The sequence below is a fragment of the Sorex fumeus genome, unplaced genomic scaffold, assembly GCF_029834395.1.
Source record: "Sorex fumeus unplaced genomic scaffold, SorFum_2.1 ptg000003l, whole genome shotgun sequence".
Classification (NCBI taxonomy): domain Eukaryota; kingdom Metazoa; phylum Chordata; class Mammalia; order Eulipotyphla; family Soricidae; genus Sorex; species Sorex fumeus.
Genome location: NW_026606060.1, coordinates 61,972,410 through 61,986,507, shown reverse-complemented (window position 1 = coordinate 61,986,507; position 14,098 = coordinate 61,972,410). Strand labels below are relative to the sequence as shown.

General features: G+C 44.9%; 1 protein-coding gene across 5 annotated transcripts in view; it reads left to right on the top strand.

Annotated features, from left to right (window-relative positions):
* The window catches only part of GRIN2B (glutamate ionotropic receptor NMDA type subunit 2B), a 456,390-nt gene that overhangs the window by 392,796 nt on the left and 49,496 nt on the right, over positions 1-14,098 (top strand). For all 5 annotated transcript variants that reach the window (XM_056115816.1, XM_056115817.1, XM_056115829.1 and 2 more), the window contains 3 exons: positions 10,131-10,333; positions 11,138-11,309; positions 11,522-11,675. In XM_056115816.1, the coding sequence (XP_055971791.1) occupies positions 10,131-10,333; positions 11,138-11,309; positions 11,522-11,675 (529 nt within the window). The remainder of the gene's footprint in view (positions 1-10,130; positions 10,334-11,137; positions 11,310-11,521; positions 11,676-14,098) is intronic.

Genomic DNA, 14,098 nt, shown 5'->3' with positions numbered 1-14,098 from the left:
GCCCACATCTGTTCCTCCATGTCCTGCTGAGTTGTGTTCTGGAATGAATTAAAGTGTCATTGAAGGGGGTCACCCCTGTGCCTGAGCCCCTATATGGGAGAAACTTGCTTTGGAGGGAGCAGGACCAGTCTTGCTAAGTTCTAGAAGGTTCTTCCTGATTTCTACACAGCCCAGATTACTCAGGGTCTGTTTTTGTGCTCAAGCAGAGGGTCCTTTGAAAGGAAGTTCAAAGGGCCAGGTGCTTATGCTTTGCTTTCAATAGTTTCAGCTTCTCAAAGTCCCCTAACAGGACGCAGGGTCACCACCCAAGCCAGTGAGCAGGGCCTTAATGGGGAGGCATCAGCTTCTGTGGGAAAACAGGTTGAATCTCCCAGCCCTAATGTTTCAGAGGCTAGCACAGATTAAGTTTCATGCACTAACTTAGGCAACCTCTGATCTGTGTTTCTGTGGCTTAAGTGCATGAACCGGGAACTGACCTATAACAGCATTTATGTGGATGTGGACATATTGCTGTAGATTTTGTGGAACTCTGGATGGGGCTGTGAAATGAGGTGTGGTAACATAGAGAACACTCACATATTTTAATTCCCATTATGCAATCCCCCAAAACGGATTGATAGCACAGTGGTAGGGTGTTTGCCTTACAGGCGGCCAACATGGCTGACCTGAGTTCGATTCCTCCGCCCCTCTCAGAGAGCCTGGCAAGCTACCGAGAGTATCTCGCCTGCACGGCAGAGCCTGGCAAGCTACACGTGATGTATTCGATATGCCAAACACAGTAACAAGTCTCATGATGGAGACGTTACTGGGCCCGCTCGAGCAAATCGATGAACAACGAGAGGACCGTGACCGTAACCGTGATTTACAGAATGAAACACTTCCCAGGAGGACATTGGGCAGTTCAAGGAGATCCTGTTTCCAAAGTCAGGTAATGTAACAAGGAGGAGAGACAGAGAAGGAACACAGCCGATACCAGCCTGAAGCTAACACTCACCAATGTTGCACAGTGGGGCAGTGCCCCCCTCCCACTGCCACCAGCATGCCTTGTGCCACCCACCACCATGGAACCTCATGACCCCATCACAGCATCAGGGATGCTGGGGGGGAGGGCAGAGGCTCAGGCCTGCTTCTTCAGATCACAGGAAAATGAGAAATGAATGGGCTTATTCTCCTGGTACCTAGCCACAGGGACCGGCACCTAAAGTCTCTCTCTCTCTCTCTCTCTCTCTCTCTCTCTCTCTCTCTCTCTCTCTCTCTCTCACACACACACACACACACACAAATAGGGACCAAATCCAGACCCCTCAGTGAGTGTCACTTTTCCCCTCATATATTTTGGGGTCTAACAGCTCTCCCTTCCAGGGACCTGGTGACAATGGGTGCTATGGCTTTGTCAAGTGCCTGGCATAGGCCTGCTCCATCATCACTCCAGTGACAGAAATGTTCTCCCGTCTCTGTGAGGGACATTGCCGTAAAAGAGCATCACTATTCTCCGGAGCAAGGCTCTCAGCTCCCATTCCTGGCATCAGGTTCCACCTTGACCCTCTCGCCTTCCTTCCTCTGCAGGTCGAGACACTGAGGGTGATGGAGTGAGAATAGAGAGGTGGGTCCAGCCTTGAGGCCGCAGCAGTTGACCTGCAGGATCCTGGGGAGTCCTGAGTATTTTGGAATATAATGTTGAAAATAGAAATAATAATAATAATAGTTGTTGTTGTTGTTGTTATTATTTTCATTATTATTATTACTATTTTGGTTCAGGGCCACACCTAGTGATTCTGGGTGCTTTTTCCGGCTTTGTGCCTGAGGGTTGGTCCCAGTAGTTCTCCAGGGAACCATGTGATGCTAGGGAATGGAACCACCTTTCTTGGTGTTTTAGTTTGGAGGCCACACCAGCACTTACTCCTGCCTCTGTGCTTATAGATAACTCCTACCAAGGCTCAGGGTTTCCTATATGGTTTTGGGGATCAAACTTGGGTTGGCTGCATGCAAGGCAAGTGCTTATCCCTTGCACTATCTCTGGCCCTGGGGCCAACATTCTAATAGAATAAATGGAGGAGCCAGTGAGCCATCCAGTGAGCCCAGAGGATTAGGTGCTGGGACTCTGCTCTGAGTTGGTGCCGGGGAGCTGATGAGAAAGTTTGGTAGGATGCAGAGCAGTTGCAAGATGAGGAGGGGCCCTGCCGAGGACAGACGATGTACCCCAGAAAGCAGCACTCAGTGTCTGTCACAGTGCAGACACCACCCCCTCCCCTGCACAAGGAAGAGCAAAGAACACTTGGAGAGTGGGATCAACTTTTTGAAAGTAAGGCAGGAAACCAAATGTTCTAGACTTAAAGGCAGTTTATTTTACCTTAAAAGAAGAAAGGAGAAGAAACAATTTGTGCATTAATATCACCAAACCTTGTCGCCAGAGAGATAGTACAGCAGATATGGCATTTGTTTGGCATACAGTCAACTTGGGTTCAATCCCCAGCATTGCATATGGTCCCCGAGTACTGCCAGGAGTGATCCCTGAGAACAAAGTCCCGAGTAAGGAGGAAATCCTGAATCCCAAAACCAACGAAATAGTCTGAAGACCCATCTCAGTGTGTGAACAAGTCAGCACCAGTGACAGGAATCATTATAAGCTAGGGGCTCAGGGGCCAGAGAGTCCCCTGTGTGTGGATGTGGGGGAGAGGGGAAATGCAAATGCTTCACAGGTGTGTGAAGGAGTCTGTGCTCCTGGAATTCATGGAGATGGAAACTGGAGCAAGATAATAGCGGGTTTCTTTTCTCAAATTGGCATCATAGTGATCACACCCAAAGGCTGGTGAGAACATGAGCAAAGAGGCCACCTGTGCTTTGCTGAAGGGAATTTCAGTTGCTTTAGGCTTTTGGTAAAGTGTTCTGTCCACACAAAGAACCTTTCAACACAGAAATTCTCTATTCTCCATCTTGGGTGCTGGGAGCCAATGCGTGGGAAACACCAAGTTGAGCATCCATATTTGGGTTAAGTTATGTTGGAACTGGCCTGAATATTGTCCTTTGGGTTGTGACCGAATAAATAGAAGCTTGTTGATTATTATGGATCCCATGCAGCTAGTAGAAGGAACTAGGTCCAGCAGGGGTAGAGTTCAAGGAAACTCACGTTAAATCTAGTGAAGGAAGCAAGATGCAATGATATATAAAGATCATGTTCCAAATTTGGAAGAACACACCACACACACACACACACACACACACACACACACACACACACACTATTCTTGATCCTTGAATAAAGGAGGGGCTAGGGACACCTAGCAGAAGAAAGTCGTAGTACAACTAAAGTTTTGGCTATGAAGTTTGGCTTACTGTAACTTCACTGTCACTGTGGTCCTTTGGTATCTGAGGGGAGTGTTTTTCAGGACCCTCTGCAGATACCAAATTGTGAATGCCAAGCTCAGTCCTATGTTTTCATAATTCCAAATCCTCAGATTTAATCTATTAACAAAAACTCCCCTTTCCCCTATCTCCTGCGCCCCCTCCCCAAACACACATACTTTCTTAAATCTGTGAATGTAAATTCTGCAGATAGAAAAAAAAATTCACATATGTGTGGACCGTCACTGTTCAAACCTTTGTTATTTGAGAACCATCTGTGTGTCTGCATGAATTGTGTCTGAATGTGAAGAGTGCATGACCATGAGCTTGGTTATAGGGACAGAAATGGAAGATGGAGAATAATGAGTCATGTCAGATATGCTCAGAGCAAGTTGTGAGCCTCGGGAAAGACCTAAGAATCTCATGTGCTCAAAGTTCCATTCCCTGGGAGCCTCAGGTCCCGCAGGAGGGGACAGCATGGAGGGACAGAATAGGGTGGGGTAGTGCTTCTCAGACCACCTTGCGGAGGGCCTGCTGATTGCTTCAGCTCACTCATGAAATTTGCCCATTAGTATTTGATTTTACATTTTTCAAAAATTTTTTTTACAAGTCAAAAAATTCAGTAAAATTGTAGGCAACAAATTATAAAGGGAAATATAAGGGAGAACCCAGCAAGCTACCGAGATTATCCCACGTGGCAAGCTACTCATGGTGTATTTGATATACCAAAACCAGTAACAATAACGGGTCTCATTCCTCTGACTCCGAAAGAGGCTCCAATACGGCAGCGTTGGGAAAGACGAGTAAGGAGAGGCTGCTAAAATCTCAGGGCTGGGACAAATGGAGACATTATTGGCACCTGCTCGAGTAAATCGATGAACAATGGAATGACAGTGATACAGTGATACTGAATCAACATGAGATCGAGCATTACAAAGATGCTCATGTTTGGATTTCAGTCATACAGTGTTCCAACACCCACCCCTCTACTAGTATAATTTCCCAGCACCAATGTCCCAAGTTTTCTTCCCACCCTCTCAGACTACCCCCTACCTCTATGACAGACACCTCTCTTTTCTCTCTTCTCTCTCTCTTCTCCTCTCCTCTCCTCCCCTCTCTCTTCTCGCTCTCCCCACTCTCTCTCCTCTCTCTCTTCTCTCTCTCTCTCATTTTCGGCATTATGGTTTGCAATACAGATGCTGAAAGGTTATCATGTCAAGTGAAGGCTTAAGATAAGCACCAGGCATTCATGTTGGAACCAAATGTCATTTTAAGCAAGAAACAGACGTACTTTGATTTTTGAATAACTCTCTCGGTGCCAAACGAGGCTCTAATAACTGCTTTTGTTCCAGGATCCTAAAACATACTTTTGTGTGTCAGCAAGAGACACTGTGGGGAGCCTCATGTCCTTGTCTATCCGGGTGTGACTGTGGGTCTCACACAGTGATCTTGCCTCCACCTCCCCCTACTTTCTACAGGTGACACATTTGCCGCAGGGATGAACTCGGGGCTTTTAGAAGAAACATTATTAGGGGGAGGGGGGGTTCCTGAGTGGCCTGGTTAGGGTACTAATTGGTACAAATTTCACTGGTGTTAATGGAGAGAATCTGTCAGCTGAAGGAAGACTTTCAAGACTCAAATCACCCCAGATTGGTTCTCTAGAATTTTCCTAAGGGGAGGCTTATAGAATAATAGGTTGCAGGCCTATGGGGGGGGGCGGGTAGGGGCATCTCTCTTCTGAGGAAATATCCCCGGATGAACAGGTGTGCAACTTGTTTTAAGGGGACCCAACCAGAGAGTCTGCAAATGATGCCATGTCTTCCTGAGGAGACTAATCAAAGATGATTTTTTTCTCTTGAGAAAGATGATTTCAGTTCTCTGGAGATCTTCTTAGATGTTAGTATGGAGAGAATTGCATTTTTCATAGACAGATGTTGTTGTTCAATGTGCTTGTGGTAACGATGTTTGTTCAGTGCTCATCCCTGAGGAATTCAGAGTGCTTTGTAGGCATTTTCTTCATTATTTCTTAAGGTGTTTTTCTTCCCCTTTCCTGATCATATTTTAATCTTGGCTATAAAATCTTCATTCACATTTTCCTCACTGGATTTTTCTCTGAAATATCTCCTGTCAGATTCATTTTTATGCTTCTCTTATCATCTCTCATACCAGTTCAGACACCTGATTTTCCTCCTCTCCTTGTCTCGGGCCCCTGTTCCTCTGTGGGTTTGTCTTCATCCCCTTGCACACGCTTCTTCATCCACAACATTCTCAACAGACATCTTTCCCTTGCACTGAGGACTTTCTTGAAGCAGATCCTGTTATACATAATTTAATTTTATTTCATGTTGGTCATTTACTTATTTTTAACTGCCAGCTCTCTAGAGAATTTGAGTTCACTATGCCTGCCCACTGCTAAAGGTGTTTTTAAATGTTTCTACTTTCTAGCATCACAGATCTGTTAGCATTCCCTCTTAAAGCAATCACCCTTGGAGAAACAATAAAAAAAGTATCAGGACTTGAAAGCAAGTTAATCTTTTGTATAAATGAATCATATAGTTCTATGCCTTTGGGACAGAGTGGACGTTTTTTTCAACAGGTTCTGCTGGGGTGAGGGGTCACAGAAGGTTTCTGTCCTCAAGAGATGAGGCCATAAGATTGGGCCCAAAGGCACCTTTGAAATCATCTTCCTCTTTTAGAGATATGAAAACTGAGGCTGAAAGAGGGTTGGAAATCTGTTTCCATCACAGAAATGGATAGGAACCCATTCAGAATTCAATTTAGGATATAACACATCTTAAAGGTTACTTTATTTTTTAATCGTTAGATAAGAGAGAAGCTGGCATAAAATAATGAATGATTCGGTTCCTCTAGGCAGTGGTGAGCTTGTAAAATGTTTAACCACAGGGGTGGTGTTGAAAAGACACTTTGATTTGTGTATTTGCTGGTTTCATGGTTCTCATGCGTAAGTTCAAGTTTCTAATGTGATACCTTTGAAGAAGGCCTTGAGAGAAGTACAATCCAGGTGGCTCTTGAGGATGAGGGGGCTTGTATGATTGAGCAAGACAGGTCTTCAAGGAGGAGGGGAAAGCCCAGGGCAGACAAAACTATTTGTAGGGAGGACTCGCCTTGGCCTGTAGGACTCTATAGGCTCGATTAAGAGAAGAATTTTGAGTCAATGAGTGATCACTTCCATATCAAGACCCAGTTCAAAGATAAAGATTCCATCCCAGCTTTCCTCTGTCCCTTTTAGAAAGAATCATGTCTACTCTGATTTCCAGAATATTTTATTGAGACCTTTTGTGAGGGTTATTCCCAAAGCCTGACTTGAAATTATTGTCAACAGAATGCCTTTGTCCTCCAATTGGTCCGTGGAGGGAAGGGACTATCTTCCTTGCCAGAGAAGCAGTATACTGTGAGGGAGATGGCTGAGCTTGGGGTCCTCAAACCCTCTGCACTCATCTTCAAAATGAGTCACTCAGTCTCCACCTCTGTCTCACAAACAGGCTGTGACGATTAGTGAGATGACCAGACCCATTCTGGCCTTGCACACACAAATAGATTGATGCAACTTACCTAGTTGTTGCCTCTATCACAGAACCCTGCACCTGGCACAGATTGGTGTGCAATCCTCATGGGCTGAATTGCACCGAAGAGAAGCAAGGATCTGATGCCGCTCCTCTGACAAGATATTGGGAAAGGACACACAGGGAGAAGCTGCATGCACAGATCATTGTTGGGGAAAGAGACTGATACAGGGAGTGAATATCAGTAGATCACAGAACCTGCTCTTCTAGTCATGGCATGAGGAATACAGAACAGGGTGGAATGATCCATGCACTTCCTGTGCTTGTATGCTAGACTCTGTGAGCTATCAATGAGCCATTTGTTCCTGAAATGGCTTTTATAGACTGCTGTTAATTGAAATATCTCCTTCTGAATACCGTGTGGTTGCTTTTAAAAAGGAATCTAAAGGTTAGACTTCAAGCATAAATACTGTTAAATTTTATTCCATTTGGTTCAGTCCATTATTTCAATTAATTCATATCACTTCCAACCTTGATTCTGCAATGCAGTACATCTTCTTTCCTGGCTTGTGTGTGGTGTTAGCTGCAGTTTTGTGAATACAGCTTCTGTTTGTTTTATTTTCTGAAACCCTAGACAGGCCCCTTTTCAGAACAGAATAGAGTCCCTGACATGTCACCAGAGACCTCTTTTATGGTTGGCATTGATTCATGAAATAATCAGTTTTTTTTTATTCCTCTGGACACGGATTTTAACTCCTTTCAAATAGGTCCAAGTACATAATAATCTATATTCCATCTTGTTCACATGGGTGTCATGAAAAACAGTCAAAATGCTATGTGTGCAGGATTTAGGTTCACTGAGTGAATCTATCAGAACAGAAAATACAGCTGGCTTGTCAAAACCTGTTTCTGATTAACCTTGGGTTAGCTCCCAATGCAGAACCTAGACAACTCCCTTTCCCGACTGAACAAAGAAGTTGTGTTTCAAAATAGTGGGAGTAAATGTATCAAGTAAATCAATCAGTCCCAATATACAGACTCTGACTGTGCAGGGAAGAAGTGAGAAGGTAGCCGAAATGCGTGACTTCTATGACAAAGTTCTCAAAAGAGCCAAGTGTCGACGATACATTCGAGGGCAAACCTTATATGCAGCTTGAATTTCCCTGCAATAATTCAGAGTGGACTTCCAGACTCAGCTGTTATTAGCAATAAAGGTGGAAAAGAATTAATTTGGACTTCAAAGGAAAACAAATCCAAGAGGATTATTGAAAGATCAGAGGAGTGAGAAAATAAATCAAATTCCATACTTCAGGGTTTCATAATCTTTTTTTTTTTTGATATCTCACAACTTAGAGAAATGTGATCAGCTTGGCCCCTTGGGGTAAGCAGGGATTCTTGGGTATGGAGGTGACCAGCTCCACAAGTCTTCGAAGTGGGCTCCTCTTCAGACCCTACTGCCAGCTAATTGCTGGCAGAAGATTTTACTGTCTCCATATGGCCGTGAAGCACTTTGGAAACGTCTTCTTTAAAATTAAGTAGTCTCAGATATTACAGGGTTTCAATTACTTGCTTTAATTTACTTGCTTTGTATACTGCCAACTCTGGTTGGATCCCAGAACTGCATATGGTCTCCTGGGCACTACCAGGGAGTGGTGCTGAGCACAGAGCAAGGAATAATCCCTGAGTACCGCCCAATATGCCCTTGGCATCCTTCACCCCTGAAGAAATAAGTAGTCTCTAGATGATGAGGGAACCTTACATTCCCCCGAACCAAGAGCAATGGTGGGGAAAGATCATGCATACAGATGCAAGCAGATGTTGGTGCGGGGATGAGTCAGAAGCAGGAAGGAGTGGTTATGAGGAGACCTGCCCATATCTGGGTTAGTATTTGGCCCAAAAAGGTGGCCTCACAATCCAGGCCTCTGACTGTGTTACCGGGGTGCTGATCAGTAAGGGCCGTGTCTGCACAAGCCGGCTTTGGGCATGGAAGTAGGCAGTACCGTGGCACCAGATGGAGAGTGGTAGAGACCACACCTGGGCAGGCACTTAAGGTAGCATCATAAAGGAGGAAAAGGCAGAAATGAAGAATGGAGAGACACTATGATTTTATGGTAATCGAGACATCTGAGCCCATTTGCCTGAAAACATACCAAATGCTTTTCATCTGTGGCTTCTTCCTGATGGACTCTGTGGTTCGGGGATTAAGTGGTTTTGCCATCCTGAGAGCAATTTGCACAGCTGCATGGGGGAGATTATCAACTGGCACAGGCAAGAGTTTGTGGTTCGTGATTCCATGCGGTGATTTAAATGATGAATTCTAGAATGTTATAAGGAATTCCATTTCCACAAATTTAAGGTCAAAGCAAGAATTAGACCACACCTACAAAATCAGATAATCCCCACTATCAAAGCAGGAATGACTGATTCTCAAAGGATAGCAGAACTCATTCTGGTCGTGCTTGGCAGCAGAAAATCATCATGTGCAAGATTCCAGGGACACCTGCCTTGCACACCAGACTGTGGGGAAGTGTGTTCCCCGAAGTTGGGGTTCACATCCAATGTGGCCATCTGTTGTCAATTATAGAGACTCTTCTAGCTCCTTGCGGCTTCTATGCAGCCTGTAGGTTCATATCTGCTTTGGTTATCATTTGCGCCAGCCAACCTACCACCCTCCCTTTCCAGCTAACTAGGGTCAGTATCTTTCAGTCCTGACTTTTGACTCCTTGTTTATTCCAATTCAGACTCACCCAGTCCCCCGCTTGGCTTCCCACGGATCTCAGTTTCAGCTCTAAGCACATCCTTCTGGCTCATTGGCTCTAGTCAGTCTGTTGACCTTTCCATTGCTCATTGCTGCTCTTACTCACATGCACCCTTGTTACAGTTAAGTAGAGAAAAAAATCCCAGCAGAACCCAAGGCAGTAAACTCTGGCACCACTCAGAGCTGGGTCCAGGACCTGTTCATATACTGAACCCTCAGCAATGTGAACCTGCCTTCTTCCTGCCTTCCTGGCTCAGAATGAGCTTGAGGACCTTCAGAGTAAGGTACCTGGAAACCTGGGACTGGGAAGCGTCCCCAGCACCATTAGTACTCTGTAATGTTGGGTGAGATGGTGAGTGAACGAACGCATAGTGCAGTGCTCTTGTTTCAGGCTCAGGGTTCAGGCTCTGCGCTTGGGTTTGGCTGCCAACTTCCCAGGTGCAGCTGGGTGAAGCTTTTTGAGTCCCAGTAGCAATTTTCTGAGTCTTTTATTTGCTCCCGCACAGGTGGGCAAGTGGAAAGACAAGTCGCTGCAGATGAAGTACTACGTGTGGCCCCGTATGTGTCCTGAGACAGAAGAGCAGGAGGACGACCACCTGAGCATCGTGACCCTGGAGGAGGCCCCATTTGTCATTGTGGAGAGCGTGGACCCTCTCAGTGGGACCTGCATGAGGAACACAGTCCCCTGCCAGAAGCGCATCATCTCTGAGTATGACACCTCTGCTGTGGCCTTGGGTGGCAGAGAAGGGCACAGTGAGCCCAGCTCTGAGAGCCTGGCTGCTGAAGATATAGAATGAACTGGGCTCAGCATCCCAGTGTTGGTTACCACTGAGGCAGGGCACTGTAGCAGCCCCAGGGTAGGAGATCCTGTCCAGATCCTGCCCTAGTAGCCACTAGCCCTGATTTTGCCTGGTCTTAAGCCCAGGATCTCAGTGTTTGGGGACTTTGGCTGACTTTAGTATTGTAGGAAACTTTTAGGGACAGCACATCCTAGAGGTTTAAGACTTAGAAACACTTTGGGAGATAGCTCAGACAGGGTTGTGCTATGAGAAGTCAGGAAGGTGGTTCTCTTAGGGGAGGGTAGATAAAGATTGGAAGAGATAATAAAAGGTCTTAAAGGTGTAGATAACTATTCTGTGTCTGAACTTGCCGGCTGCTTAAATGTGTGGGTTCACTCTGTGAAAATTCATCCAACCAAACTAAGTTCATATACCCTTTCTATGATTTAACCCTTTAAATCATGTAAAGTTAAGTTTTACATGAACTAAGTTCATGTTTGACACTTCAGGTGAACATTAGAAATGACAAGAAATGTAGTGTTTGATGCCTGAGGTAAAGAGAGAATTGCAGTTTGAGGCTCTGGCTTATCCCATTACTTGGGACTAAAGTAAATTGTGCTGAGCTATGAGAAAGACTAGCTTTGGATTTGGAGCTTTAATGACCAAGGATGATATTTTTGCCGCTTGCATAATGCAGACTTGTTTTCTATTTGTTTCTCCTTTTAATTGGTTAGGAATAAAACAGATGAAGAGCCAGGTTACATCAAAAAATGCTGCAAGGGGTTCTGTATTGACATCCTGAAGAAAATATCTAAGTCTGTGAAGTTCACCTATGACCTTTACCTGGTGACCAATGGAAAGCACGGGAAGAAAATCAATGGGACCTGGAATGGCATGATTGGAGAGGTGAGTGTCAGGAAGGAAGGTTATTTCTGTGCTTCAGTCATGCCTCTCATTTCCATCTAAAGAATGTTCATTTTGTCAATGTTAAAAGCATATGTAAATGAGTCACTAGGCTTTGCTCTTCAATGAAATCAGGGCAGATCCCTGAATGTCTTTCCTGTGGGGGTCTCTGGGCTTCCTCACTGTTCTCATTAGAGCCTTATACCTGTCCGTAGGTGGTCATGAAGAGGGCCTACATGGCGGTGGGATCGCTCACCATCAACGAGGAGCGATCTGAGGTGGTCGACTTCTCTGTGCCCTTCATCGAGACTGGCATCAGTGTGATGGTGTCGCGCAGCAATGGAACTGTCTCACCTTCTGCCTTCCTGGGTACGTGATATGCAAGAGGGATGGGAAAGGGGTGGAAGGACAGGGGCATGGTATCCGGGACAAGTGAAGAAACAGTTTCAGTTCAATCATGAGCATGAACCAGTTAAGTCTTTTGTTTGGGGAACTGTGAAATGGATCATTCTGAAACCTGCTAACCGATGAACACCCTGAAATAGGAAAGCATGATGTCGCAGAAGAGAAGAGTGCTGGGCTGGAAATCGGGGTCCTGTTCTGTCCGCTTCCTGCCAGTCACTGAGAATTTGTCCTAGACCCTGACCTTGTTCCATCCTGATACTCAGTTTCCTCATCCAGACGAGAGCTATTTTACCTTGCTGATCCCTGTGACTGCTTCCTGCTTTAATAATGTCTAATTCTGGATATCATTGAAATACCTATTTATTTTTAATTATCTTCAAGAATTGAGTTCAGAGCTATGAAAAAAATAGGCTTTCTGTTTTCACATGAATTTTCTTTGGCTTTGCCAGATAAAGCTGATGTGATTCTTCCTCCCACCCCACCTTCCCCACACCATTGCCTGCTACCCCACCCTTCAGCCTCATGTAAATGTCAAAGCTTTAGATATGATATAAGACTGGGTGAGATAAGGCCAAGATTTCAATTAGATGAGGTCTTTTGTGAGCTCATACCCCATATTTCCTTGCAGGGGCTGTGAGAAAAGGGGGTTGGAAAATAAAATATCACCTTGAGAACAGCCTGGGCTGGGAGACAGAAAGCTTGCTTGGACTTGCCCAAGCTATAAGCCCTTGGACGAGTCACCGTTTTCTAAAGGACATTGGCGTTTGTTTCATGAGGACATTGGATGAGAAGGTTACTCACACTTGTTTCTTCAGTGAAGACACTCTCGAGGGGACCGAGAGGTTCCAGAGACTTGTTCTCTGCAGCCTCTGCTCAGATCCTCACACTGAGACACCCTCACCCTGTCAGTGTTGTGTGAGTTGAGATCAGATGCACACACTGTGCACATAAATCTCCACGCAGTTTTGCGCTCTTCATCTGGTGTTTTCCTGTATGAGGAGAGCTGGGGTATTGAGAAATGAGCAAAAAATTTCTAATTTTAACCCTATTGGTACAGCACTAAACTTAACTTCTGAATCAGAGAAGTCAGCGATCTACCCTAAAATGGTGTGGAAATGCTTGTCAGTGGGGGAGGGATCTGTGTGTGTGCGTGTGTGTGTGTGTGTGTGTGTGTGTGTGAATGTGTGTGTGTGTTTGGAGGGGAGCACTTAGTTAATTATGGGGGCAAGATGCCAGCAAGTATTGCACACCTACTGGGTACTATGTCAGCCACTGTTCAGACAGCTCATTCTAAAAAGAGTATCACATTGATATTATGTGGATGGATGCCCATTTTGTGGAATATGGAAGGCACACTCTTCCTTGGACAAGTTGAACAATTTTCCAGCAATCTCTCAGCTAGTAATGGACTAACCCGGGACTAAAGTTCCAACATGGCCACCTTCAGAACCTGTGTTTTAGTGTCCAGGGCCATGCCAGAGCTCAGTTTCCCAATCTGGAGCAAGTGTAGTGGATGGATGGAAACCAAGACTAGAAGGAATACAAGGAGGAATCAAGGCCTTGGTCCAGGGCACTAATTTACTGCCTGACCCTGCCATGTTCTATACATGAACTTGGAAAGGTCTTGACCTCTGAGTCTTAGTTTGTTTAAAATGAATTCAGCAATTAATCCGTTTTATAGGGATGATACATTATACTTGAAAGGTGAAAGTACTTTCTCACTTGTAAATCCCAAAGCAAATGTATTGTATTTGGAGTGCAGAAAGTTGCCCAGGATTTAATGTGGGAGTTGATGGGAGGGAGGGAGGAAGGGAGGGACGGAGGGACAGAGGGACAGAGGGAGGGAGGAAGCATAGACACAGTGTTTGAACTTCATCTTTTCCCAATCTTGCACAGAACTTCACAGAGTTTTGAAAATATAAAGTAGGTTTCAAAGTAAGAAAATATTTTCTGATTTCCAGCAGTGCCCCACCTCTTTCAAATTCATCTTTATTAAATATTTGGACGAGAGAGAAAATAGCTTGTTAATTCACTTAGTTATAAATTGGCTGTATGAGGTGACAGTTTAAAAGGCAGCATTATTTGGGGATGTGATTGAGGAGACACTGCATCCTGGACCGGAATGGGGATTGTGCCTTTCAGAAAATGTTCTGAGATATAGTACTTGGGATTTAGTGTTTGATTTCTGGACACCTTCTTGCCACAGAGATTTAGACAAACGGCAAGAGATTCAGCAAAAAATAATTAAAGACATTGTAAAGAGCCTATGTAGAATCTTCTAGCTGTCTGGTATAGCTTTTGCTCATGTGCTCTGTCACCCCGTGGAAGGGAATAGATTGTAGTTGTTTTGTTAATTACTGTTCAAGCATGTCCCTTGTCGCCTGCTG